General features: G+C 55.0%; 1 protein-coding gene across 1 annotated transcript in view; it reads left to right on the top strand.

Moving 5' to 3' along the window:
* Positions 1 to 27,156, top strand: part of IPO9 (importin 9) — a 75,977-nt gene that overhangs the window by 42,274 nt on the left and 6,547 nt on the right. The window contains 7 exon segments of the mRNA XM_061574256.1: positions 205 to 333; positions 674 to 949; positions 1,626 to 1,792; positions 3,065 to 3,083; positions 3,085 to 3,199; positions 5,025 to 5,132; positions 12,022 to 12,162. Coding sequence (XP_061430240.1) covers positions 205 to 333; positions 674 to 949; positions 1,626 to 1,792; positions 3,065 to 3,083; positions 3,085 to 3,199; positions 5,025 to 5,132; positions 12,022 to 12,162 — 955 coding nt within the window.

The following is a 27,156-nucleotide window of genomic DNA, read 5'->3' as shown; positions in this document are numbered from 1 at the left end:
CGATAACTCTGTCACACGCGCACACGTGCGCATTCGCACTCGCCCAGTCGTACGCATTGAGCTTCCCCGTGTGGCGCCGCGCGACCCCAGGTTGCGCTGGCGGTGAGTTCGTAGCGTGGAGTTCCGTGCGGTTTGTTTTGCGTCGAGTTCCGCGCCGGTGTCTCTCATTGCGTTTCCACGCGTCGCGGCGTCGCTTGGGCCCAGGTGGCGCTGGACATCCTGAGCGGGGTGGTGCGCAACACCAAGCCGCCGCTCTCCGATCTGCTCATGTGCCAGGCGTTCCCGGCCGTGGCACAGTGCACCCTGCGCACCGAGGACAACGCCGTCATGCAGGTGCTGCCCCCCCCCACCCCCCCGAACAACCGCGACCACAATCACAACCCACAACCGCAACTACATCCTATGACCGCAACACCCAACCCAACGTGCACTATCATTCCACATGCAACGAGCCGGTTGTTTCACCCCCACGTTGGCTTCGTGTTCCTTTACGTTGGCCCGTAGAGCCAGATGCGAGCGAGCACTCCCCGGGGGCTCCTGCACAGATGTCTTGCATGCAAAACCCCGCAGCGAAGCCGCAAGAGCGAGCCGGCCACGCGACCCGTCCCGCGAAACCGTCACCCTGCGGGGACCCTGACCCCGTGCGCCGTCCCCCTCCCTGTCACCGTCGCAGAGCGGCGGCGAGTGCCTGCGGGCCTACGTGAGCGTGGCGCTGGAGCAGGTGGGCGGCTGGCGCGACGACGCGGGCCGCTCGGGCCTGTGGTACGTGCTGCAGGCCGTGACGCGCCTGCTCGACCCGCGCTCCTCCGAATTCACCGCCACCTTCGTGGGGCGCCTCGTGTCCACCCTGGTGGGGCGCCTCGGCACGCAGCTGGGCGACAGCCTCGACCTCATGCTGCGCGCTGTGCTGAGCAAGATGCAGCAGGCTGAGACGCTCAGTGTCATGCAGGTGGGTCGCCCGTTCGATCGTCCGATCGCTCGCTCGAACGACCACTTGCCCAGTGGATGGTTCGCTCACTCGCTTTCTTGCTCAATCACCCATTCATTCGAAGGACCACTCGCTCGATCGACCACTCACTCGATCGACCACTCGCTCGCTCGACCACTCACTCGCTCGACCACTCACTCGCTCGACCACTCACTCGCTCGACCACTCACTCGCTCGACCACTCACTCGCTCGACCACTCACTCGCTCGACCACTCACTCGCTCGACCACTCACTCGCTCGACCACTCACTCGCTCGACCACTCACTCGCTCGACCACTCGCTCGACCACTCGCTCGACCACTCGCTCGACCACTCGCTCGACCACTCGCTCGACCACTCGCTCGACCACTCGCTCGACCACTCGCTCGACCACTCGCTCGACCACTCGCTCGACCACTCGCTCGACCACTCGTTTGCTTGATCACGCACCTGTTCGATGGACCACTCACTTCAAGGACCACTCATAATAATCATATAATACTTACTGTCTTGTCCAATCGCCTGCTCGATCGCCAACTCACACGATGAACCACTCGCTCGGCCGACCAGCCCCTCGATCACCGACCCGCTCGCTCACGGTGTCATATGTCTGCGTGACCCCCCCCTCTCTCCATCACCGCCCTTCCCCCCCCGCAGTCTCTCATCATGGTGTTTGCGCACCTGGTGCACTCGCAGTTGGACGCGCTGCTCGAGTTCCTCTCCAGCCTGCCGGGCCCCACGGGGAAACCCGCGCTCGAGTTTGTCATGAGCGAGTGGACCAGCCGCCAGCACCTCTTCTACGGCCAGTACGAGGGCAAAGTCAGGTGCGCCCGGCACACCACGTCCAGTAGACTTCACTCCCCCGTGGCCGTGGCCACGTCTAGCCGCGTGCCACATACGCCGGTTTGTCAGCGGCCTGGAAAATACTCACAGAGACCCGTAGACAGTGTGTCAGTGTGCCATTGTGTCATTGTGTTTGTGCGCCGTGACGAGAGTTTAAGCGTGGAAGAGTCACTGAGTTAGCGTCGGTGTGAGTGCGTATCAGTGTTAGTACATTGGTTAGTTGTGGTGGTGGGGAGCGCCGGCGTGCGGTGGTTGGCGCGCTGCGCTCCCAACCCGGCGACCCCAGTTCGACTCTGTCTCACATCCAACATCAGTGACGGATATTTCAACCAGTCCTGGGCCTCCCCTGTAAACATCAGCATTGGAGAGACAAAGGCAGCCAGGTGCAGTGGCAGGCCACGCACACCATTACAGATGTGCCAGTAGCAGCACATCTGTAATGTCATTGTGATTGTGTTAGCATCCATGTGAGTAAGTTCAGTGTAATTGTGTTCACATCCGTGTGAGTGTGTAGCAGGGTTGGTACGTTTTGTTAAGTCATTGTGTTCATGTCCATATGAGTGTGTACCAATCTTGTTAGCATCTGTGTGTACCAGCGTTAGTAAGTTAGGCTCAGTGTCAATGGGTCTGCATCATTGTGTTCACATCCATGTGAGTGTACCAGAGTTAGTAGGTTAAGTTAGGCTCGGTGTCATTGTTAGCGTCGGTGTTACCCAGAGGTCACAACCGGGTACCCGATACCCGTACCCTACCCGATACCCGGCTACCCGTACTCGGCCGGGTACGGGTACAGGTACCCGTTTGCGACCCTGGTGCGGCCGGGTACGGGTAGGCCGTGAGTCACTGGTGAGTAACCGTTTGTCACTCATTTCGGGTAGGGTACGGGTACGGGTAGGGAACGGGTACCCGTACCCGGCCGGGTACGGGTACCCGTTCAGAGTAGGGTACGGGTACAGGTACCCATTTGCGACCCTGGTGCGGCCGGGTTACGGGTAAGGAATCAAAACCCGTTTGCGACCTCTGGTGTTACCACATCGGTGTGTACCAGTGTTAGTAAGTTAGGCTCAGTGTCATTGGGTCTGCATCATTGTGTTCGCATCCATGTGAGTGTACCAGAGTTAGTAGGTTAAGTTAAGCTCGGTGTCATTGTTAGCATCGGTGTTACCACATCGGTGTGTACGCGTCGTCGTGCGCGCCCGTGTCCCCCCGCTCGTTCGCCGCTCACCTTCGCCCACTGGCCCCCCCCCCGACAGCGCAATGGCGCTCTGCAAGCTTGCTGCAGCACGGCGTGGCGACACACGATACGCGGCTGCAGGACCTGACGGTGCGCGGAGAGCAGATCTTCTCGACATCCAACGCCGTGCAGACTCGCAGCAAGACCGCCCAGAGTAGGCATGACGGCGGCCACCGTTCGGGCTCTCTGGGCGCCACGGTGGCTCAGAGACGTTAACTACCTCACCTGGACGTATACAGGACGTCGTGCGTTCGATCCCGACCCTGACACCTGTTGTATATTTGGAGTTTGTGTGTCTCCCTCTCTCTCTCTCCCAGTGGTCGCGTGGATTTTTCTCCGGGTCCACCGGTTTTCCCCTCTACAATATAGATTGATGCGTTTAGAGTATTTGGCTGCTATACATTTCCACAAGATAAGCCACTTCGTTGAGCTATCATTTGTGATAGCCAGGTCGCTTCTGAAAAAAATCTATGCAGCTCAGTTGGGGGCCCTACATGGAAACATCAAAATTGTTTTAGTTTCGTCTTTAGTTTCTAAAATAAGTAGCTGTTTCCTCCATGAATGTGTCATCTGGTACCACCCGGGATGGCAGACGCTAACGGTGATTTTCTCAGAGTATTTTAGCTGGAGAAGTGTCTGTGATAGCAAGGTCACCGTGGTGGCTAGAAGTGATGATGTCGGTGTAAGCGTGTTTGTGAGTGCGGTGCGGCTTACACGGAGTATGATGATGATTTTGATTTAAAGCTTTCGTGACTGCAGGGATTCATCTTCTTGGTTCTTTCGGTAAAGTTACGTAGAAGGGAAATAATAAAATAATAAATAAAACATTATAAAATACAATTCTCACGACGTTTCGGCCACAACAGAAAGCAGCCGTCCTCAGGTGATTAACAGGACTGTCGGAAAGACAGCGTCTGAATGAACACCATCAAGCTTGGCAGCGTATATTTAAGCTATATACGCTGCCGAGCTTGGTGGTGCTCATTCAGACGCTGTCTTTCCAACAGACCTGTACTTCACCTGAGGACGGCTGCTTGCGTTGTGGCCGAAACGTCGTGAGAATTGTATTTTATTATGTTTTATTGTTATTATTTTATTATTTCCCTTCTACGTGACTTTACCGAAAGAACCAAGCAGATATGATGATGATGTCACGTGACGTGCAAGGCATGATGGGAGGACCGATCTAGTGGTCACGATTGTGGCCATTTACGGACGATATTTCTCTTCCCTAAATATCCGCCCCCCCCTCCATGTAATTATCATATATATTGTTAAATTGATTTTATTTATGACTTTCAAATATAAAAATCAATATGGAAAATGCAGTGTCAAAAAAAAGAGGCTAACAAATGTGTCTTCGTTTGCCCTTGGAATAAGCGACGGGCTCTCGGGCGTGCTGATGAGCCAAAGTGTTGGGGGGGGTTCCAAGCCGGGTTCGGAGTTTGGTTGTGTTATTTGTGCGTGCGTGTGTGACGTGCGTCTGCGCGCGTGTTCGTGGTGTGCCGTGTATGGCAAAGTAGGGGGCACAGGTGGGGCCATCTGCCAGTCAACTTGTAACAACTGGGTCTGTCTCGTCATCTGCCAGCAAGCCTGGCACATCCGTCAACAGCATAATTCTTGGGCCTGTCCATAACCTCCTGCCAACCACCAAGCTTACGTGCACCTAACTTGGCACAAATGCCGCGGCACCGTTGGTTAGCATTATACTTCTGCTGCGAACCCGGCGCCCCGAGTTTGATTCACAAGCATGGCTAACACCAACGGCGAGTGGTTTTCCGAACCGAACCGGTGCTGGGCTTCCCCGAGGTTGACTCGGCTTTAAAGTTAGTTCCTGGTGAGACAAAGGCAGCTGGGTGTGGTGTTAGCCACGCCACCTGTTCATTCACCCTGCTGGCCTTAGCTGTTCACCGCTCACACCATTTCTCCCCAACAGTGTACGGTGACCCTCTGTCTTTGTGCGCGTGTGTGTGGTGCAGCGCCGGAGCGATGGACGGTGATCCCCCTGCTCGTCAAGATTTACAAGCTAATTATCAACGACCTGTCGGTCATCATGGAGAGCAATGCTTCGCGACAGGCGTCAGCCGGTAATGCACGCTCTCACCGCTTCGCCGATGTTGCGACACGCGATCGACGGCAGGAATTTATCATCACTCGCGAACGAGCGAGATTGATTGTGTGAGTGAGCGAACAAGTGAAGTGGGTGGGTGAGTGGCTGAGCGAATGTCTGGGTGAACGAATGCGTGGGTGAGTGGGTGGCCAAGTCAGTGGCTGAATGAGTGGAATTAGTGAGTGTGTGTTTGGATGAGTGAGCAGGTGTGTGGGTGTGTGAGCGGGTGTTTGGGTGAGTGTGTGGGTGAATTGGTGGCCGAGTGAGTGTGTGAGTGTGTGAGCAAGTGAGTGAGTAACCAAGTGGACGAATGAACGAGCTAATGCCTATGGGGTGAGTGAGAGGTGTGAGCGAGCGAGGTCCGATACTACACCCACACCATTGTGGTGTCCGCGATGTCGTTACACCGCACGCCGTGCCTCTAGGGCCGGCACTGCACAGTGACATCCCGCGATGGCACTACAATTGCACATGATGGCCGCCTCCTCTCTTGCGAATGACGTCACGGTATCTTGAACGTCCGCCGTGAGTGAAGCAGACAGCGTGTAGTATTGTTGTGGTGCATACAATCCGCGGTGTTAACCAGGGTTAAATGATCATCATTATTATTACTAACCTCATCATCATTGCTTTCAGATTCATCATGACCAGTGTCATCATCATTATCATCATGACCAATGTCATCATCAGGGTTATCATAACCATTGTCATCATTTCCTGCATGATCATCATCATCGTCCTTACGTGCATTATCAACAACATCATTATCGTTATCATAAATTGAAGAAATTCGCAACACGGGTTTTATAGTACACCCTCAAAAAAACACTCATCAAATTCAGATGGAGATCTGTTGCACACACGTGTGTGTGTGTGTGCCCGCGTATCCTGTGCCGACGCGTGTACCAATCGTCAGGCTCGCACGGCATGTCACGGCTACAATCGTAATCTTTTAAACGATGGGCAAGACCGGCGGACGCGGCCAGGCTGCTCCCCCTGTGGTACGCCGCGGAATGCCGGAGTTTTCGCACCTCCCGTCTCCGCGGCGGCTTTGGGGGAGGGAGATCTCGCAGGGAAGGGGTTAACGCGCGGCTTAGCGGATGATGCTGCGGCCGCGGCTTTGATGGAGCCTGGGTCTCGGGGGGCGGGGGGGGGGGCGAGCGGCTGTGCGGCGCTGATAACTCAAAGACGCCGTCGCGTGCCTTTTTTTTGCACGCGTGTGAACAATCGTGTGTGCGCGTGCACACGTGTGTGCTGCGTGTGTGTCTTGTGTGTATATACGAGCGCCGCCGGCCGCGGCTGCTGCTGGCCACCCACCCCCTCGTGTGTCGTGCCGGCCTTCGTAGGCTCTACGAGCGAACAGCACTTGCCCCAACAGATTGCTTAAAGGCTATACGGGTGATGGTGGGCGAATCTTTGTCGTTGTATGAGGAGCGGTGGGGCAGTGTTTAGCGTATGACACCATCAACCCGACGGACCTGAGTTCGATTCCTGGCCACGGCTCATAAATAAGTGGCGGGGGATATTTCAACCAGCCCTGAACCTCTCCTACGTCAACTCGTCCTTACGTTTTTGGTGCGGCGTTATAACACCTCGGCGCCGGGGCGACAGGAGGTTATCAGTCGAGCATGATGCGTTCCGCACGGCCCCCTCGTGCGCCGTGCCGTCCTTAATAGCTGCTCATTAAAAGCACTTGCCCCAAACAGCCTATAAACGCCACACAGGGGGGATCTTCGGCAAGATTTGTATTTGTGCGTATGAGCTCGCACGAGCTGGGGGGTGCGTGTGTGTGCACGTGTGTGGGGATCGGTTAGCGCAGCGGCTAGAGCGCTGCGCTACGAACCCGGCGACCCGAGTTCTATTCCCGCTCACGGACAACATCAGTGATGATTATCTGAACAGGTCCTGGGCGTCCCCTAGGTAGACTCAGCCTCAATTGAGTACCTAGTGCTGTGCGTAAAAACATCGTCACTCGGGAGACAAAGGCGGCCAGGCGTGGTGCTGGCCACCTACCCCCTCATGCTGTTCTGGTTTCCGTAGGTGCTCGCTAACATCACTTGCCCCGACAGTCTGTTAAGGCTATACGGGGGATCTTTGTCTGTGTTGTCTTGTGCGTGTGAGTATGCGCACGCACGCGCCTTCTGCGCTCCGCATCCTCCCTTCCGCCGTGCAGTCTTTCTTCTTGCGTTTTTATTGTTATCGTTATTCCACATCGCCCTAAAATCCACAGTGCGTTAGATGCGTTAGAAAGAAGGAAAAAAACTCCCGTTTCCTTCGACCCGTTTCCGATAAACGGCTCCGGCCCGCGAGAGAGATGAAGGGAGCAACGAGCGGCATCCCGTCTAACTCCGTCGTTTTGTGAATAATTTTCAAACAGACTCTGTCCCGCACACAACCCATACTTCACCCATTTTGCTCCCCTTATCGCAGCCTCGCAAGGCGTCAGACGGAGAAAACCGATAAACGGGAATCATCTTTAAAGAACTATATATATCAGTTTAACACGTAGGATTTCGCGACCAATATTCATAATCAAGGTTTTTGGGTTAGATCGCGTAAGTATAAATATTGTGTCGTAACCCTCCACCACCCGACACAGCCAATTAGTAAGGGAGTTGTCACGTAACCAAAACGCCAATTAAGATCCTGGATGTATTTACCAGCGAAATGTCGTACTACTCAAATTTGTAAATATCGTGAATTTACTCTCCAACGCACCGGTGGGCTGAAGTAGTCACCAATTGGCGTTTTGTTTACGCGACAAATCCCTTACTGATTGACACTTACGCGATCTAAACCCACAACCTTAATTAGAACTATATATATATCTTCTCAACAAGGATGACGACGTATCCTGGTGAAGCGCAGGGCCGGGGTAACCACGAGCACCACGACGAACGGGAGCCGTAGAGGAGATCACCTGGCTGTTACCTACGAAATGGAAAAGTGTGAGAAGTGAATTGGGGGAAGGAAAGGATGAAGAGGAAGGGAGAGGGAGAGAGAGAAAAGTTTTGCGGGCGGTAAACGTGCACCGGGGGTGAAACAAATGATTTTTTAATGTTTTGGGGAAAGAGCTTGGGACCTTGAGTTGATTATTATAATCCTTTTACGGCCTTCGGCCAGGAAAGTCGCCAAAAAGATTGCACACGAACGACGCATTCACGCAAGCACCCGATGCTCCGTTTTGAAGTTTTAAAATGAAACATTTTTGAATTCTATTATGTTTTGAATTAGATAATTGTATTTCTTCATTAAAAGCTCTTATCATTTTACATCTTTAAGACTTAATTCTGTGCATGGACGGCGGTTTCACGACGTTGCTTGCAATTGCGCGGGGAGACGGAAAGAGGGAACACTATTTTATTTTATTAGATGAGGCCCCACTGAGCTACATTGCTCTTTTTCAGAAGCTATCACAAATCATAGCCCCAATGCTTATCATGCGGAAAGTTATAGCAGCCAAATACTCGAAACGCATGATTCTAAATGTGGACGGAAAAACCGGAGGACCCGGAGAAAAATCTACACGACCACGGGGAGAAAGGCGCAAACTCCAAATACACAGCAGGCGTCAGGGTTGGGATCGATCCTATAACCTCCTGTATACCGGGCGAGGTAGTTAACATCTCCTAGCCACTGTGATGATGCTGACGATGAGAGATACGCAAACTCCAAATATACAGCAGGCGTCGTGAGGGTCGGGATCGAACCCACGAACTCCTGTGTACCAGGCGAGGTAGTTATCATCTCGCCACCGCGGCGAGATGTTCGCACACTGGGGTTAGAGAACACGCACAGGTTGCGGACATCACGTTGGCTGCTAAGACGAGCGAGCGAGCGGGCTTGGGCAGGACACGGGGACGGAAGGGGACGATGTCCGGCGTGCGAGAATAACGACGGAGCCGGTGGCCAGTGGAGGGGACGTCCGCCACGGCGATGGTGCGGTGGTTGACGATGACTGCGACGACGACTGCATGGTATTAATGAGCGTCCTCGCTTTCGGACGACTATCGGCGCCGGTGACGTAACGGCCGCCCGCGTGACGAGGATTAATCTGCCCTAATGAGCGGGTGATTGGACGGGCGAGCCGAGCGACAGGCACGTTAGAGCCGTGACTGAGCAACGGGGCAAGAGGAGGGGGGAGCCCGTGCCCTGTCAGGGCTCATCAATCAGCACCCCCGCCACCGTGCGACCGGCCCACCACCGCCCTTATCCCTCACCCCCCCCCCCCGCCGAGATCACGACTTCGGGAGACTCGCCGTTGCGTCGTCCTCTCCGCCGCACTTGTCGCTCCCCCCCCCACCTCGCGGGTTTCCTGCAGGAGGAGAATTTTACGAATAAAAAAAAAAATATCAGGATGTAATTTATACAGGAGGAATCTGATTGAGCTATAAATCTCTTTTTTGCTCTCTCACATATTTACAGTTGGGGCACGGGGTCAGAATGTTACAACAACAAACATTGCAAAAACACATAGCAGTTATATTCTTGGTTTTTTCGGTAAAGTCACGTAGAAGGGAAATAATAAAATAATATACATATAAAATTAAAATTCTCACGACGTTTTGACTGCAACATAAGCAATCATCATCAAGAATTATTTTTTCAAATTTTCTTGCTCTAGATTTCACACCTGATGATGATTGCTTGTGTTGCAGTCGAAACGACGTGAGAATTTGTATTGTTTTATATTAATATTATTTTATTATTTCCCTTCTACATGACTTTACCGAAAGAAGCAAGAATATGAATCCCTGCAGTCACGAAAGCTTTAAATCACGATAGCAGTTGCTAAGTATTGTCAAGGTAAGCAAATGACTGAAAAAAATATATACAAATAAAGCTAAACTATTTTATTTTACCAGGCAAAGCCCTCGTTTAAGATGTAAGCTTATTTTTCAGAAGCGACTCACAATGATAGCTCAACGAAGTGGCTTATCGTGTGGCAATGTATAGCAGCCGCTTAATCGAAATAAATCTAAACACTTGTTTCTAAATAATGTGGAGGGAAAAACCGGAGGGCCTGGAAATAAAAGTAATCCACGTATAAAAGTGTTCCGTTGCTAGTTTTAGGTCATGTCTCGGGTCTGATTACGAAATAGAGGATGGTGGGGGGGAGGTGGGAGGGAGAAGCAGTTTGTGGTGGCTAATTTATTTGGTTTAGCCGTGACGCCTCCACGCTCTTGTCGCCGTGCGCTGGCAGTTGTGAGACGCGGCTGTGTGGCGTGTGAGCGTCGTGGTGGATACGTCGGCGACGGTGGTGATGATGCGGGTGGTGGTGACGACGATGTAGTTGGTGGCGATGGTGATTGTGGTGGTGGTTGTGATGTGGGGAGCGGTAGCGTAGTTGTACGCGCTGCCCTACGAACCCATTGACGCAAGTTCGATTCCCGCTCACGGCCAACACCAGTGACGATTATCTGATTCGGCTTCTGGGCCTCCCCTGGGTCGACTCAGCCTCAAATGAGTACCCGTTGTGTTCTGGAAACATCGCCACTGGGGAGACAAAGGCGGTCGGGCGTGATTCTGGCCACCCACCCCCTCGTGTGCTGTGCCAGCCTTCATAGGTGCTACTCGCCAACAGCACTTGCCCCAACAGTCTGTTAAAGGCTACACGGGGGATCTTTGTCTTTGGTGGTGGTGATGGTGTTATTGGTTAACCCATAACACGTGGGTCTGTCCCGTGACCTCCTGCCATCAGTGAGCCTTCCACACTTCACGTGGCCTCAGCACGCATCTTGCCTGGCACAAGTGCTGTGACGAATGGCGGTTGTTGATGATGATGATGATAGTGATTATGTTGATGGAGGTGATGATGGGGGAGATTGTGGTGGTGGTATTGGTGGTGATGGCGGTAAGTTGTGGTTCTGATTGTGAAGGTGTTGGTCGTCACGATGATGATAATGAGGAGGATGTTGTAGGTGATTTAGATAATGTATTGCTGTTGCAGTTAATTATCGTGAAGATATTGATGATGACTAGAGGCGACTATAATGATGATGAGTATTACAATTTTCGTTCCTCATCATTCAATACATTGTTACAATTCAGGGTTGTGATTTGATTTTAAACATTTTGTTTGCAAGCTACTTGGAATATAACACCTCTAGTGGCTGCAAGAGGCACGTAGTCCAATCACACAAAACGTACAACACGTAGAAACACAAGTTATCTTCACGCCAACAATTAATGCATTTGTATTGTTAGCGTACAATAGATGTAAATCGGTGCTTCGTAACATGCTGCGTGATGCGGCAGATAAAGGTCAATTATTGCATCTGGTAAATGTGGTGGATGAAGTCCATGATGATTATTCAGGTGATGCTGCACATGGTGGTGATAATGATGCAGGTTATGATGGTCCAGAAAAGAATAATTATTGAATTGGTGATAATTATAATGATAATGTTTGTGGTAGTGTGGTTGGTTGGCACAGTGGGGGGGGTACCAGCTGGTGTATCTACCAGTCATCTCAGTCAGCCAACCCATGGCACTTGGGTCTGTCCCGTGACCTGTCAGCGAGCCTTCGACACTTCACGTGGCCTCAAAGTGCACCTGACATGGCACAGGTGCCGTGGTGACATCACCGTCACTTAGTGACGAATGGCGGGTGTTGGTATTGGTGGTAATTATGATGACGATGGTGGTGCAGGTTATGATGATGATTTGGGTTATGACAATGTACATGATGACGTTCCAGGTTATAATGATGATGATTCAGCTGGTGGTAATCCAGGCGATGATGACGACAATGGTGATGCCAGTGATGAAGATGACGATGATGACGACGACGAAGATGGCGTGCGTGACGACGGCACGGACCACGGTCGTTTGAAAGTCTCCGTGCGTGTGGTCACTGGCAGCAGGCGGGGAGGAGCTGGACGACACGTGGGACGAGCTGGACGACGACGACGATGAGAATAACGTGGACGACGATGACGAGGATGAGGACGCGGGAGGCCAAACGCTGTCGGAGCTGCTGGGGATGGGCGCCGGCGCCCGATACGGTAAGATGGTGACACCGGTCCCACCACGCCAGTCGCATCCTGCCGGTCCCACCATGCTGGTGCCACCACACGATCCCACTACGCCAGTCCCACCACGCCGGTCCCACCACGTCGGTCCCACTGCACCACTCCTACCACGCCGCTCCTACCACGCCGGTCCCACCAAACTGCTCCCACCATGCCGCTCCCACCACGGCGCTCCCACCACGCCACTCCCACCACGCCACTCCCACCACCCCACTCCCACCACCCTGGTGCCACCACACCGTCCCACCTCGCCGCTCCCACCACGCCGCTCCCACCACGCCGGTGCCACCACGCCGGTGCCACCACGCCACTCCCACCACGCCACTCCCACCACCCTGGTGCCACCACGCCGTCCCACCTCGCCGCTCCCACCACGCTAGTACCACCACACCACTCCCACCACACCGCTCCACCATACGCCACCAGTCAAACTAAACTAAACAAATTTTTTTTTTAAGCAGGTAAGGCTCCACTGAGCAATGCAGCTCTTTTTCAGAAGCGACCTGGCCACAAATGATAGCTCAACGGAAGTGGCTTAGCACGTGGGAATGTATAGCGGCCAAATGCTCGAAATGCACGTTGATTCTAAATGTGGAAGGAAAAACCGGAGGATCGGAGAAAAATCCACTCGACCGCGGGGAGAGAGAGAGACACGCAAACTCCACATATACAGCAGGCGTCAGGGTCGGGATCGAACCCACGACCTCCTGTATACCAGGCGAGGTAGTTGACATCTCATAGCCACCGTGGTGATGATAAGAGAGAGAGACACGCAAACTCCACATATACAGCAGGCGTCAGGGTCGGGATCGAATCGACGACCTCCTGTGTACCAGGCGAGGTAGTCAACGTCTCCTAGCCAGCGTGGCGCCCGGTACTCTGTGAATCGGCACGCGTTGCACCGTAGCGGAGGCCTGTGTTAGATCGAGGTCGGGTCTAGCGGAGCGAGCGTCCAGTGGCTGACATTGATGTAAAGCAACAACTGCAATTTTACATCGGGAGTGGTTGAGCCAGATTGCGTCAGGAGTTGCGGAGTGTAGTATCTCTCGGATGATGGCTCCTTTGTGTGTGTGTATCGGGCAAGGGGTCTGTACGTGGTCCTTGGTTCTCTTCTGGGCGGTGATCACAATCTTTGCACGCTGCCAGATAGATTTTTTTTATTTTCATTTGTGCATCAGCATGTACGCGCAATCGTTTGCGTCATGGTGGCGAGACATCTTTAGGGTGTAGTGGCGAGATGTTAACTACCTCGCCTGGTATGCAGGAGGTCGTGGGTTCGATCCCAACCCTGATGCTTGTATATTTGGAGTTTGCGTGTCTCTCTCCCCGTGGTCGCGTGGATTTTTTCTCCGGGTCCTCCCATGTTTTCCCATCCACATTTTAGAATAAACATCACGCGTTTCGAGTATTTGGCTGCTATAAATTTCCAGGTGGTGATAAGCACTCATTTTTGGCCAGGTCACTTTTGAAAATGAGATATACAGCTCAGTGGGCCTTGCCTGGTAAAATAATCATCGTTTATGAGAATAGGTTTTCCCCTTTTTTCTGGCAACAAAACAGGTGTTAAGATGTTAAAACACCAAACTGAAACCTTTTACAAGGAGTCGTCTGCATTAAACCACAATGCTTGTGGTCAGAATGCAAACAAAAAACATACTCTGATAGTAAATGCACTGTCTTTGAAACTGATTGGTCCACGCCAGAGACAGCTTTCTTTTGAGCCTAGTCTCAAAACGGTGTTAGACCAGAGGACGCCAAAAGGCAAACAGCACACACACTTTCTCTGCGTGTGTCTCTCTCTCTCTCTGTGTCTCTCTCTTTCTGTCTCTCTCTCTCTATGTATGTGTCTCTCTCCGTGTATGTGTCTCTCTCTCTCTCTCTCTGTGTGTCTCTCTCTGTGTGTCTCTCTGTGTCTCTGTGTATGTGTCTCTCTCCGTGTCTGTGTTTGTCTCTCGCTCTCTGTTTATGTGTCTCTCCGAGCTTACATTCACACCCGATGACGGTTGCTTGTGTTTGCAATCGAAACGTCGTACTCTATTATTTATTTTAATAGTTTCATTTGCCGCTGCCATGGCTTGTATTAGTGCGGTTGACGGCTGAGCCCCGCATGCATTTGCGGTAGATCGAAGCGGAAGGTCTTCCGCGTCAGGTCTAACACAAGACGTGAAAGACTGCAAGCGATCATGGCTCGTGGTTGCGTGCAGAGGTTGTTGCCCAGTTTGTGATTGGTGTGGGGAGGGGGAGGCAGCTGATGTGTCTGTGTGTAACTGTACGTGCGTGTATCTCGTTGTTTTGTAGTGTGGGTGGGTGTATAGTTGTGTGTGCGTGTGTGTGGCAGGCGGGAGCGGTGGCGCAGCGGTTAGCGATCCGCTGCGCTATGAACCCGGCGACTCGAGTTCAAATCGCGCTCACGGCCAACACTGGTGACGATTATCTAAACTGGTCCTGGGCCTCCGCTAGATCGACTCAGCCTTAAATGAGTACCTGGTGTGGTGTGTAAACATCGCCACTGGGGAGAGAAAGGTGGCCGGACATGGTGTTGGTTATTAACAGCACTTGCCCCAACAATTTGTAAATACTCTACGGGGGATCTTTGTTTTGCGTGTAGGTGCGTGTATAATCGTTGTGTGTGTGTTCGGGCGGGAGCGGTAGCGCAGCGGGTTAGCTCACTGCGCTATGAGCTCTGCGACTCGAGTTTCGAGTCCTGCGCATGATCGACAACGTTCGGCGAATATTCCAGTCGGTTCCTGAGCCTCCCTTAGGTCGACTCAACCTTAAAAACGAGCGCACTGTGTAGACATCAGCAGTGGGGAGACAAAGACGTCCGAGGGCGTGGTGCCGTGACCACACCACCCCCTCGTGTGCTGCCTTGCCGGCCTTTGTAGGCGCTCGCTCACAGCACATGCCCCAGCAGTCCGAGGCTATACGGTGAGTAGTGGGGGGGAGGGGGGGGGGTCTTTGTTTTAGCCGTGTGTACACATTTATTCGGGTGGCCGATCGTCACCGGGCGACAGATTGGGGGGGGGGGGGGTGGAATGGAAACCTCGCCGAAGACATTTAAGCCGTGTAGAGAATTTGTTTAATTGGATCGCTCGGAGCCATTCGCTGAAAGAGAAGAACGAAAAAAACACAAACACAAAAAAATTAACCTGCGGAAGGCAAATGGGCGTTTAGCGAGACCTCCACGTCGCCCGCGTTACGTCTCAGCAATGTGGCAACCGAGCATCGCCCGCCCGCCCGCCTCCTCCTCCTCCGAATGCAATTTCAGACCCTGTTGCTTGAGGCTTCAATTTAGCGTGGCCGTTGTCGGGGAGGGTGTGGGGGTGAGGTTTGGAGGAGAGAGAGGGGGGGGGGTTAGAGGAGGTGGTGGGTGGGGGAGGAGAGAGAGGGAGGGAGGGAGGGAGCGGCAGTCCGTATAGGTTTTTCCCTTGGCGGAGCCTGACAAAAGGATCTTGCACAGCCCGAGCAGATAGAGATGGGGATCTCACTGGCCCCCCCTTGCCGCCAGTCGGGGTAGGTGTCTCCTGGAAGCGTAACCTTGAACCGGAGAGATGGAAGGGCACGCGTGGGCGCGTACGCGTGTGTACGTTCGTGCTTTCCAGTTAAATCGATTCGGCCGCGACGGTGGTGGCCATGAACCCGCCGACGCGAGTTTGATACCGGGCCACGGCTAACATCCTTGACGAATATCTGAACCGGCGCTGCGCCCTCGCCGAGCACCCGGTGTGGCGCTGTATAAACATTCGGCACGAGGTGGGGGGGGGGCGGAGATAAAGGTGGTCCTGGGGGTGTAGTCCTGGCCAACCCCCCACTCCTGCTCGCTAACAACACTAGTCCTCACCAGCCTATTGAAGGCTGTAGGCGAGGCTGTTGTTTTGCATGTGTGCGGGCACGTGCACATGCCGTTACGCAATTCGCGTGTGTGAGTGCGCGTGCGTGAGTGAGTGCGCGTGTTTGTACGCGCGTGTAGTGTAGCTGTAGCGTAGCGGTTAGCGTGCTGCGCTGCGAACCGGGCGACCTGAGTTGAATTCCTGCTTACGGCCAATGCCAGTGACCATTATCTGAACCGGTCCTGGGCCTCCTCTAGGTCGACTCGGCCTCAAATGAGTATCCAGTGTGGTGTGTAAACATCGCCACTGTGGAGACAAAGGCGGTCGGCCGTATTGTTGGGCACGCACTTCCTCGTATGCCGTAACGGCCTTCATAGGTGCTCGCTAACAGCACTTGCCCCATCAGTCTGTTCAGGCTTTTGTCTTTGTGTGAGCGCATGTGTGTTGGTGCGCGCGTGTGCTTTTTTACCGGCATAAACAAGTCGCCACGGTACAGATGACGATTCAGATGGTGCTGCTGGTAATAATGTTGATAGTGATTCAAATGGTGATGATGATGGTGATAATACAGATAATGATACTGCAAATAATGATGACGTGATAGTCATGGTTACACAGAAGCGATGGTGTTAATAATGATAACTATTGAGGCTAATGCATGCAAGGCAGTGTGGTTGTTGGTGGTCAAAATGATAATGAGTGTGATGATGGTACTGCAGGTGATGATGATGATGATGGGAATGTACGTATGTACGTTGAACTTCTTCTGAACCGTACGTAGCCAACCGTGCTAATCGGAGGTGCGATTAGCATGGTGGAGGCGATGCGGATAGTGATGGCGCAGATAATGACGATGACGGCAACGATTCACGCGACGATGCACATGGCGGTGGTGGCGGCGGTCGGAACGTTGACGATGAAGATGCGGACAATGCACAGTGGTGCTCGCGGACACGGATTGCAAGCCGTTCCTCCTCCCGCTCCGCTTGTCCCGTTCCGAGGGGCGGGGGGGGGGATGAGGGGGGCGCGGGCACAGGGGGGGGGGTGGTATTTTAATGAGCTCGCTCCGATCGCTGCCGACCGTACGGCCGCCTCGCAAGTGAGCCCTCGAGCCAAGCAAAGAGAGAGCGAGCGCAGAGAGAGATAGGAAGCTCATGTTCGAATCCTGCTGCGCAGGCAACAGACTGGCGGTGGGGGACGGGGACTTTGACTGCGCTGGCCTTAACGAGCAGCCTCCCCATACCCGACATATAAAAAAAACGAAACTAAACACTTTTTTTTATTTTACCAGGTAAGGCCCACAGAGCTACGTAGCTCTTTCAGAAGCGACCTGGCCGCAAACGATAGCTCAACGAAGTGGCTTATCGCGTGGAAATGTATAGCAGCCAGATACTCTAAACGCGTGATGTTGATTCTGAATGTGGAGGGAAAGACCACAGTACCCGGAGAAAAACCACGCGGCCACGGGGAGAGAGGCACGCAAACTCCACATACACTGCAGGCGTCAGGGTCGGGATCGAACCCACGAACCTCTTGTATACTAGGCGAAGCAGTTAACATCTCGCCACCGCATCCTAACAATGCCTCGTTGGGATGCGGAGAGCTGAACATGGCGAAGTGTCCCATGCGCCGCAGGGCTGTGGATTCGAGGAGGAGGAGGATGACGCAAACAGGAGCAGTCATTTTGCCGTTCTCGGCTTCACACATCTGCACAGGCTCTGACATGTCCCAAATCGGACATGTCAGAGCCTCCTGGCCTCGGCTCCAGCACAAGAGAGCGAGAGAGATTTTATTTTCAGAAGCTGCCGCCCGCCCCCCAACCTCAACACCCCCCCCCCTTCTCTCCACTGCCACTGCCCCTTCACTCCCTCCCTCGGCCGAATGCAGCGAAAGAGTAAATATAAATTCCCCTTTGTTATCAAAATTCCGGCGGAGTGATGGACACGTCCTGGGTCTGGCACCACTGGGCGGCACGGCAGAACGGAGTTGGTCGGTGCCATCGCCCCCCCACCCCCTTTCCGCCCCCCCCGCTCCCGTGCCCCCCGCCTCCTGCCCCTCACTCTCCCCCCCCCACCTTCCTCCCATCGCTCGTTGTGACATAATAACCACAGGCTGGTAATGACAACAATAAACGCGACGCTGAGCCGGACAATAAAAACGAAAGCGGTTTCTTATGAGCGAGTCGGCATTAGGAGTAACGTCAACAAATAATAATTTCTATAAGGAGTGCACCGCGCGCACGTGTGTGCGTTTCGTGTCTGTGGCGAGCGGTGGTGCAGCGGTTAGCGCGCTGTGCTACGAACCCGCAAACCCGAGTTCGATTCCCGCTCACGGCCAACACCGGTGACGATTATCTGAACCGGTCCCGGGCCTCCCTTAGGCCGACTCAGCCTTCAATGAGTATCTGGTGCGGTGTGTAAACATCGCCGCTGGGGAGACAAAGGCTGCTGGGCGTGGTGCTGGCCACCCACCCCCTCGTGTGTCGTTTCGGCATTCATAGGTGCTTGCAAACAGCACTTGCCCCAACAGTCTGTTAAGGCTATACGGGTGATCTTTGTCTTTGTTTCGTGTGTTGTATGCGTGCGTACCCTGTGTTCGTTTGCCTGTTTATGCTGCTGCTGGTTCTGGTTTGTGGCCGCGTGAGTGCATATGTGTGTGTGTGTGTGCACGGTTGATTATGTGCGCGTGTGTGTGCCCTTGCGTGCATGTGCATCCGAGTGGGGCATGGATTCTTGCAGTCTAAATAAAGATTTTGATTTGGATAAAAAATATCTGAACCGGTCCTGGGCCTCTACTAGGTCGACTCAGCCTTCAAATTAGTACTTGGTGCAGTGTGTGAACATTGGCAATGGGGAAACAAAGTCGGCCAGGTGTGGTGCTGGCCACCCACCCCCTTGTTTGCCGGGCCAACCTTCATAGGTGCTCGCTAACACCACTTGCCTCAACAGTCTGGTAAAGGCTGTATTTGGATCTTTGTCTTTGCATTGTGTACGCGTTTGCATGTGTGCATGCGTGCGTGTATATGTATACCCCCGTGTTGCATGTTCGTGTGTACATGCTTGCATGTGTGTGCGTGTGCATGTGTTTGCACGTATGCGTGTGTCTGCGTGCCTGCGCTTGTGGGTATCGGGATGTCTATGCCTGCATGTACAAGCGGGTGTGTGTATTTCACATACATACACGTGCTTGCTTGTGTGTGTGCATGCATGTGTGCACGTGCGCGCGTGCGCATGTCATCCCGGCTCTCTTCTCCCCCGAGGCGAGTCCCGGCCTGTGTGAATGTGACATCCGTGCTGCTCCTGCTCCTGCTGCTGCTGCGGTTGTTACAACTGTTGCTATTGCAACAGCTGGTACTGGTGTTGCTGCTACTTCTGCTGCTGCTATTGCTGCTTGATACTACTGCTGCAACCGCCGCCGCTGCTGCTGTTGCTACAACTGCTGCTGGTGCTACTGCTTATTGATGCTACTGCTGCTGCTATTGATGCTACTGCTACTATTGCTTCTGTTACTATTGCTGCTGTTGCTACAACTGCTGCTACATCTGCTGCTACTATTGATGCTACTGCTGTTATTGCTGCTGGTACTATTGCTGTTGCTACATCTGCGTTGGTGCTACATCTGCATCTGCTGCTACTGCTGGTGCTATTGATGCTACTGCTGCTACTACTGCTTCTACATCTGCTGCTGGTGCTACATCTGCTGCTACTGCTCCTGCTGCTATTGGTGCTACTGCTGCCGCAGTTGCCGCCGCCACCGCGTGGAGCCGAGCCCTGTGCCCGGCCAAGTAAACAAATGCCATCGCGCGAGCGCACGGCGGGGGGGGCGGTCGCTCTACAAGCGTGGCGCAAGGACGCGGTAGTAGTGCCAATTAGTGCGAGTGGACAGGGGTGGGGGGGGTGCGGGTTGGGGGGTGATGGTGGGGGGAGGGGGGGGGTTGCTGGGAGGGTGTGGGGGGGGCCCCCTCGGTTTTTGCCAGAGCCCCCTACGTCTCTCCCTCCCGCAGATTTCCAACCAGCTGATGCGGACGCTCTTGTCCGCTGGATCGGTGCCGCGTTTCTCCGACCAAAGAAACTTTTAACAGCCTGTGACGCCCTGTCCAAAGAGAGCTCTTCGACAGACAGCCCTGTCTCAGCGGTTAAACCTCTAGGCAGACATCCTTGTCTCAGCGGTTAAGCCGATGTGTTTGGCAGTGCACGATGAAGGATCTGTAGAGTGAGCACAATTGAACAGTGGAGATTGGTCTGTTTCTCACGAGCAGCAGCAGCAGCGGCGGCGACAGCGTCGCAAGTTGTTTCGAATGGATTTTTGTTGTCTCTTGTAGCATGAGGGCGTTTGGGTTCGGCTCGAGTCAGTGTTCTCTGTCTAGATGTCCAACCCTGAAGGTTGAGTCGCGCGTTCAAGCGGACGGACCTCACAGGTCGTCCAGTTCAACGTCGGCAAAGCTTGCAAAGATTCACGGGGCGACGAAGGCGTTCGAATCGACTGCGTGGAGGGCAGCTATTGTACCCCCGTGCTGCCCCTGGCTGTGGTCCGTGTGGGCGGTGTGACGTTGCCGTGCGCTGCCCGCCCGCCTGCCCGAGTCGGCGTGTGATGCACGAGCGGCCTAATTAGCGCGTGACGTTTCTCGTCCTTTCGTTGACTTCCCTTCCACCCCCCCCCCCCACCCCGAAGCGCTCGGAACTTTCCTCCGCACGACTCCGGAGCGAACGTGGCAAGCGGCCGCGTCGAGAACCGCGACCGTCATCCGAGGCACCAATCGATTACTCGACTGATCGTCATCACCATCATCATCAGCCATGGTCAAACCGCAAGCCGCCACTCGCGATCCGGTCCACCCGGCCGCTGCACGCGAAGCGATGTTGTCGCTGCGTCTCCCCCTCGGTGTTGACGTCCTCTCGGGACGTGTTGCAATGACCGTTTAGATTGTTAGAATAATAATAATTGGCGTGCGATATTAGTGTACCCGTTGCGTAAATGAATGAGCAATTTCCGGCCGCGGTTCAAAACGCGCGCGCGTTTGTGTGTGTGTGGAGGAGGCACATGAGGGACGCTGCTCCTGGGCAGTTGGAGGCAGTCGCCCTCCAAAAACAAGGGAGGGCAGAGGAGCGACGAGCGGAGTGCCGGGCAGCTAAATTTCAGCAAGTTGGCATAGTAGGGGGGGTACAGCTGGTGTGCATCTACCAGTCATCTCAGTCAGCCAACCCATGGCCCGTGACCTCCTGTCAGCGAGCCTTCGATACGTCACCTGGCCTCAAAGTGCACCTGTCCAGGTCACTTTGTGGCAAATGGCGGGTATGGGTATTGGATTGGTGTGCTTTATTGGCAGTGGAGGAGTGTTTTGAGTGCAGGTTATTGCACCGTAAACAATGCTTGATTGGTTAATTTGGTGTTCGCGCCGTTCTCATCGCGCAGGGGCCATCCGCGTGGGCTCACTGTTTCACAGGCGAGTGCTCTGCAGAATTGCGGTCGTTTCACAGTTGGGGCGACGTTGCTCTGCCATCGGACCATATCGGCTCGCTTGCCGGTTATTTTTCCAAATCCGGCAAAGTTGTGCCGTGACGCCCAGGCACGCAAAGGCCCTGCTCGTCTTTGAATCGCGTCACGGGACTTCCGAATCGTATTTATGACGAAATGCGCCGGCGGTATTAACCGGAGGGCGGGGGGGGGGGTGGCCACGGCAATCCGTACCGCGAACTTCTCTGTGCAACCGAAACGGCGACCGTGCCACGACTGGACCCGGGCCACCGTCGCGCCGCTTGGTTGGTGAAGCGGCGGTGAGAGCAAGCGCCGGCGACGATTCGCAAGCCGCGTCACCGTTGTGGTTTTTTTGTGGATCTCTCCAGATGACGATCCAGTAGTCACCGGAGGGCTTCAGTGTTTGTTGTTCGCGAGGTTGAATAAATTGCCGTTTGGAAGCCTCGCAACGAGCCAGGGGGCACCACCTTGCTTTGGATAATGAATGGCTTCGGGAGACGACGACGATGATGATGATGCTGGTGATGATGATGCCACACGGCCACTTCCGTAGTCGATGCGGGCGGCGTTTTTTGTCCGCCGTTAGACGGCGGAACTTGTATAGGAGCTGCCGAGAGGGCGTTCCCGGCGGGCGAGCGTTTCCGCAGGGTTAACGGCGCGGCGCGACCCCGAACGCGTCGACACAACGGGGACGCGAGGCCCCGAGCGATCCTGCGTCTTCGGGCGGCCGCCCCCCCCACCCCCAAACCCCCCACCCTCGCCACTCTCCCATCGCCGCGTGAGAAGGAAGCCGTGGCCGCGTGGGGAGAAGCGAAAAATGATTACGGTGGTGGTGAAAAAAAACATAACCAGGGCGATTCGCGCGCAAACGGTGTGAAAGGAGCACAGGCGGCCCAAGATAAACGGCAAAGACCCTGGGCAGGCCGTGAAAGGCGCTACCGGGAAACCTGGCGGCACTGTCGCCCACAGCGCCGCCTCTTCTCCCCCCTTGACTCCCGCACACCGCCCCGCACACCGCCCACACCCCCCCTCACTACTACGACTACACAATCTCCTCGCTCGACAGCCCCTCTCTCCCCCCCGCCTCCTCCATGCGCAACCCCCACAGTGCCGCTTCATTCCGCCCCATCTGCCACGCCGACTCGCTGGGGGTCTGGAGCCTGCGGCGGAATTTTATAGCTACATTTTATTTTGAGGGCAGATTTGATTTAGATTTTTTTTGCTTTTTGCCAGGGGGCGGGTGGGTGGTGGTGGTGCTGGTGGTGGTTCTGGTGGTGGTGCTGGTGGAGAGCGGTGGTGTAGCGGTTAGCGCGCTGGCTGCGCGACAAACCTGGCGACCCGAGTTCGATTCTCAGTCACGGCCAACACCGGTGACGATTATCTGAACTGGTCCTGGGCCTCCCCTAGGTCGACTCAGCCTCAAAGGAATACCTGGTGTGATGTATAAACATCGCTACTGGGGAGACAAAGGCGGCCGGGCGTGGTGCTGGCCACCCACCCCCTCGTGCGCCATTGTTGACGTTCAGAGGTCCTCGCTAACAGCACTTGCCCGAGCTGTTTGTTAAGGCTATACGGGGGGAACCTTTGTCTTTGATGGTGGTGCTGTCCACCGCCACTCTCTCTCTCCTGCTGTGGGTTAGCAGTCGCCGTGCAGTGTGGAGCAGAACGTGGGTGACAATGCCCCACCCACCACCCCCCTCCAGAGACCCCCCCCCCCCACCCCCGCATCCCAACCCAGGACAAAATTGCCACTGGCAGGCGAGTGATTGATGACGGCGATTATGGCGATAAAAGCCGTTTTCCCGGCTGCATTCAAATCGTCGCCCGCTTCGGCGCGACACTAAATTCACGAACGTCTCCCTTTGATGGGCGGGGTGGGGGGGGGCATGGGTGTGGGCGGGCGTGGGGGTGGCAGGGCAGGGCAGGGGGGCAGCACAGGGCAGGGCGAGTTGACCCCCCCCTCGTCACGTCGCATCCCTCCGCCGACCTCCGTCGTAGCGATCGTTTCAGGAGGTGGCCCGGTTTAAACGTCGCCCTGTGTCACTCGGGCTAATTGAGGCAGTTAAGGCTCGGTGTAAACGACGTTTTTTTAAGGCAGACTTATAATTGGTCACGTCTGTCGCGGGTGAAACATGGCCAAGCGGGCGCCCACTGATGCACTGCCAGTGCGTGCGCGCGTGCGCGCGTGCGCGCGTGTATACGTGTGTGGGGAGCGGTAGTGTAGCGAGTTAGCGCGCTGCGCTACGAACCTGGCGGACCGAGTTCGATTCCCGCTCACGGCCAACAACGGCGACGATTATCTGAACCGGTCATGGGCCTCCTCTAGGTCGACTCAGCCTCACATGAGTACCTGCTGCGGTGTTTAAGCATCACTATTGGGGGGACATTCGGCCGGGTGTGGTGCTGGCCACCCACCCCCTCAAATGCCGTGCTGACCTTTATAAGTGCTCGCTAACAGCACTTGCTCCAATAGTCTGTTAAGGCTGTACGGGGGGGGGGGATCTTTGTCTTTGGTCCATTGTGTCACTGGCCAACCATCGCGGTGTTTAGGGAGCCATATGATGACTTACTGCTCCGTCCATCCTTTTGTCCGTATGTCCATGTGTCTGGCCGCATGCCCATCTGTGTGTCCGTCTGTCCATTTGTCCGTCTATGAGTCCATCCGCCTGTCCATACGTATGCCTGTCGTCATTCTGGCCAATCTATCCATCCACGTGTCACTGCTTCCGTCCACGGATGTTCATTCGTCCCTGTGTCCGTTAGTCTGTCTTGAGGTTGTCAACCGACTACATCACAACTCAATACATGGGTGACGACGTCAGTCCGTGGCTGTCTGTGGGAGTCTATGGGGTCTCTACGTATGTCTGTGGGTCTGTGTGAGTCGTCGATGGGTCGCTATGTAAGTCAGTGGTGACTTGGCCGAGACGCTTGATAACCCGGCTTAGCCAACACAGCGGTTGGGTGGCTTTAAGTCCGGGGACTGGAACCCAGGATATCAAGCAGAGCTCGCTCCCGCGGCGCCGGCTGTCGCGGCGATTGCTGTCGCGGCGCTGGCTCTCGTTCCCCTGGCTCTCGCTCTCGCGGCGCTGGCTCTAAACGTCTCCGATCCAGGCGGCCGCCCTCCGTGCTTTCGCTTGCGCTCGTCGCTTTTTTTCCGCATGGAACTCTTCGACAAGAACGGCGGCTCGATTATTGCAGCGGCTTGGCAGATTGCAATTGATTTATGAAAGGTGCCCTAATGAAACAGGGGGGGGTGCTCAAATTATAACGCGTTCGTAATGGATTTAGTAAATTCCCCGCGTCGCAGGTGGCGGCGGTAGAGTTAATGGCGCTGTCATTTACCGTGAGTTATTTATTTATCTATCCGGGTAAGGCCTTTGCTGAGCCCTCGGGGCTCTCCGTCTTCTCTCGGGTTCCCGGCCTGCTCCCCGCCTGGGCCCGGCCTGGTCCCTGCCCGGACCCCACCTGGTCATGGCCTGGTTCCTGCCCGGTCCCAGCCCGCTCCCCGCCCGGTTCCCCACCCTACGGGCGGAGACGTTTGGCACCAATTCCCGTTCGCTCTGTCCTGAGGCCCCCTTGGGTGCTTTGAGAGGCCTGGATGGCCGCAAGCTTCATCACCACCATCATCATCGCCGCCCACAGATGGAGCGCTGATGACGCTCTGGCTCTCGTGCTGCGCGCAAGTTCTGGGTGGATCGTTTACATTGAAATGGCTGCGGCGGCTTGGAAGGGAAGCCTTCGTCCAGCAGTGGATTGATCTTGGCTGCTGCTGCTGTTGATTGTCGTCTTCCTCTCGGCTAAACCCTCCTTCGCTTCATCACCGCTCGTGGCTGTGGGCTCTTGCGGTAGGCGTCGAGGACAGTGTCCGGTGTAGTTGACGAGGCATCTTGTCGCTCGGCGATCCTGCCGAGCCCCGTTCCCTTAGTGGCCCTCCACCCCTGCGGGGGCTGTGGAGTTGGGCTGGGTGATCGCGGTCCGAAGTCTCCGTCGGAAACGACGGCGACGTTGATGAATGATCATCAATGCAGACGGAGAGGTCTGCGACCCGCCTTGCTGTACTCCCATACACCGCGCGCGTTGCTCACGTGTGTACGTGGGGTGTGTGTACGTGTATACGTGTCTGCGTGGTGCGTACGTGTGTGTGTGGTGTGTGTGTGGTGCGTGTGCGCGTTTGTGTGCGCACTCTGCGTGTGGGGAGCGGTAGCGGGATTCGAAATCGGCGATCCGAGTTCGAATCCCGCTCACGGCCCGATTTACGAATATCTGAAACGGTCCTGGGCCCCCCCCCTAGGTCGACTCAGCCTGGCCACACGCCCCCTCGTGTGCCGTGCCGGCCTTCATAGGTGCTCACTAACAGTACTGGCCCTAAAAGTATCAGGGAATCTTTCTCTTTGTGTACTCTGCGTGGTGCTGTGGTACTGGGTGACGGTTTTTAAATAGGACCCTAAATTAATAGCAACGAAAAACACGTTGCAGTGTATTCTCTCTTGTAAATATCAATAAAAAAAGACAATGTTCTGGGTCTCACGGGAAGGGAAGCGGGAGAGCCAATTGCCTCCATCTCCCGCCGGCCCCGCTCCCTTGGATCCACACCGCCGCCGCTCATCTTGTGAAAAAGAGCTTGATAGCTCATCGGATTCCTCCAGGAGAAGTATTCTGATGAGGTGGGAGCGGCGTCCCCCGTCGTGTCGGAGCGCGCGCTTGCCTCTTCATTTCACGTTAGTTTGCGACGCGGTTAACGGGATCACGTGGCCTCCTCCAGCCACCAGAGGCCGCCACATTCACCACTGTATTTATTGTTAAAAGTCGAGCGCGATGGGTTCCCTTGTTGGGATCGCGGCGGGGGATGTCGCTCGCCCACCCTCCCCTCTCATGCTGGCACGTGTGCGGGTGGGCGACCTGCGGTGACGGGCACGAGTTTGTAGCTTGGTTAGTTGGAAAAATTATTCTTTAAAGTTAGTCGCACACATGCTGCGCTCCCTCTCCAGTAACTCCCTCTCCCCCTGTCTCCATCTCCCCGTGTCTCCCTGTGTCTCCCTCTCCCTGCGTCTCCCTGTATCTGCTTCTCTCACCTTCCTTCCCTCTCACTCTTAACTACTTCCCTCCCTCCCTCTAGCTCTCTCCATCTCCCTGTATCTGTCTCCCTGTATGCGCTTCCCTCTCCCTCCCTCCCTCTATCTTCCTCTCCATCTCCGGCCCTCCCTGTCGCCCTCGGACACCTCTGCCCGGCGAGCAGAAACCAATCATCTTGGGCTCGATCAATTATCCTGATCCCTCCTCGCAATATTCCCTCTCCCCCCCCTCCCCTCTCTGGCTGTGACGGCTGCTCCCCCACCCCAGCACCCCCAGCCATCTCCGCACTGCCTATTTATTTGTCAGATTAAAGCCGCGTCGGCCTGGGGCGATTGGGAGAGGTCGATGTGGAGTGAGGGCCGAGGGTGTGTGGGGTCATGGGGTGTGCGTGCGTGCTTGCGTGCGTGCGCACGTGTGTACGCAGGGCGTATGTACGTAATGTGTGTGTGTGCACGGCGCGTACGTGCACGCGCACACACATGGAACAGAGACGGTTGTCACCGCATCGCGCGCTTTTGGATGCGCTTCTGCGGCCGTCTGGAACGCGGCTCTCCGTTCCGATATTAAGAAGCCATTGGAGCTTTGCGAT

The sequence above is a fragment of the Lethenteron reissneri genome, chromosome 55 (genome assembly GCF_015708825.2).
Source record: "Lethenteron reissneri isolate LAM-NWPU_2019-01 chromosome 55, ASM1570882v1, whole genome shotgun sequence".
NCBI lineage: Eukaryota > Metazoa > Chordata > Hyperoartia > Petromyzontiformes > Petromyzontidae > Lethenteron > Lethenteron reissneri.
This window is presented reverse-complemented; position numbering and strand designations above follow the sequence as displayed.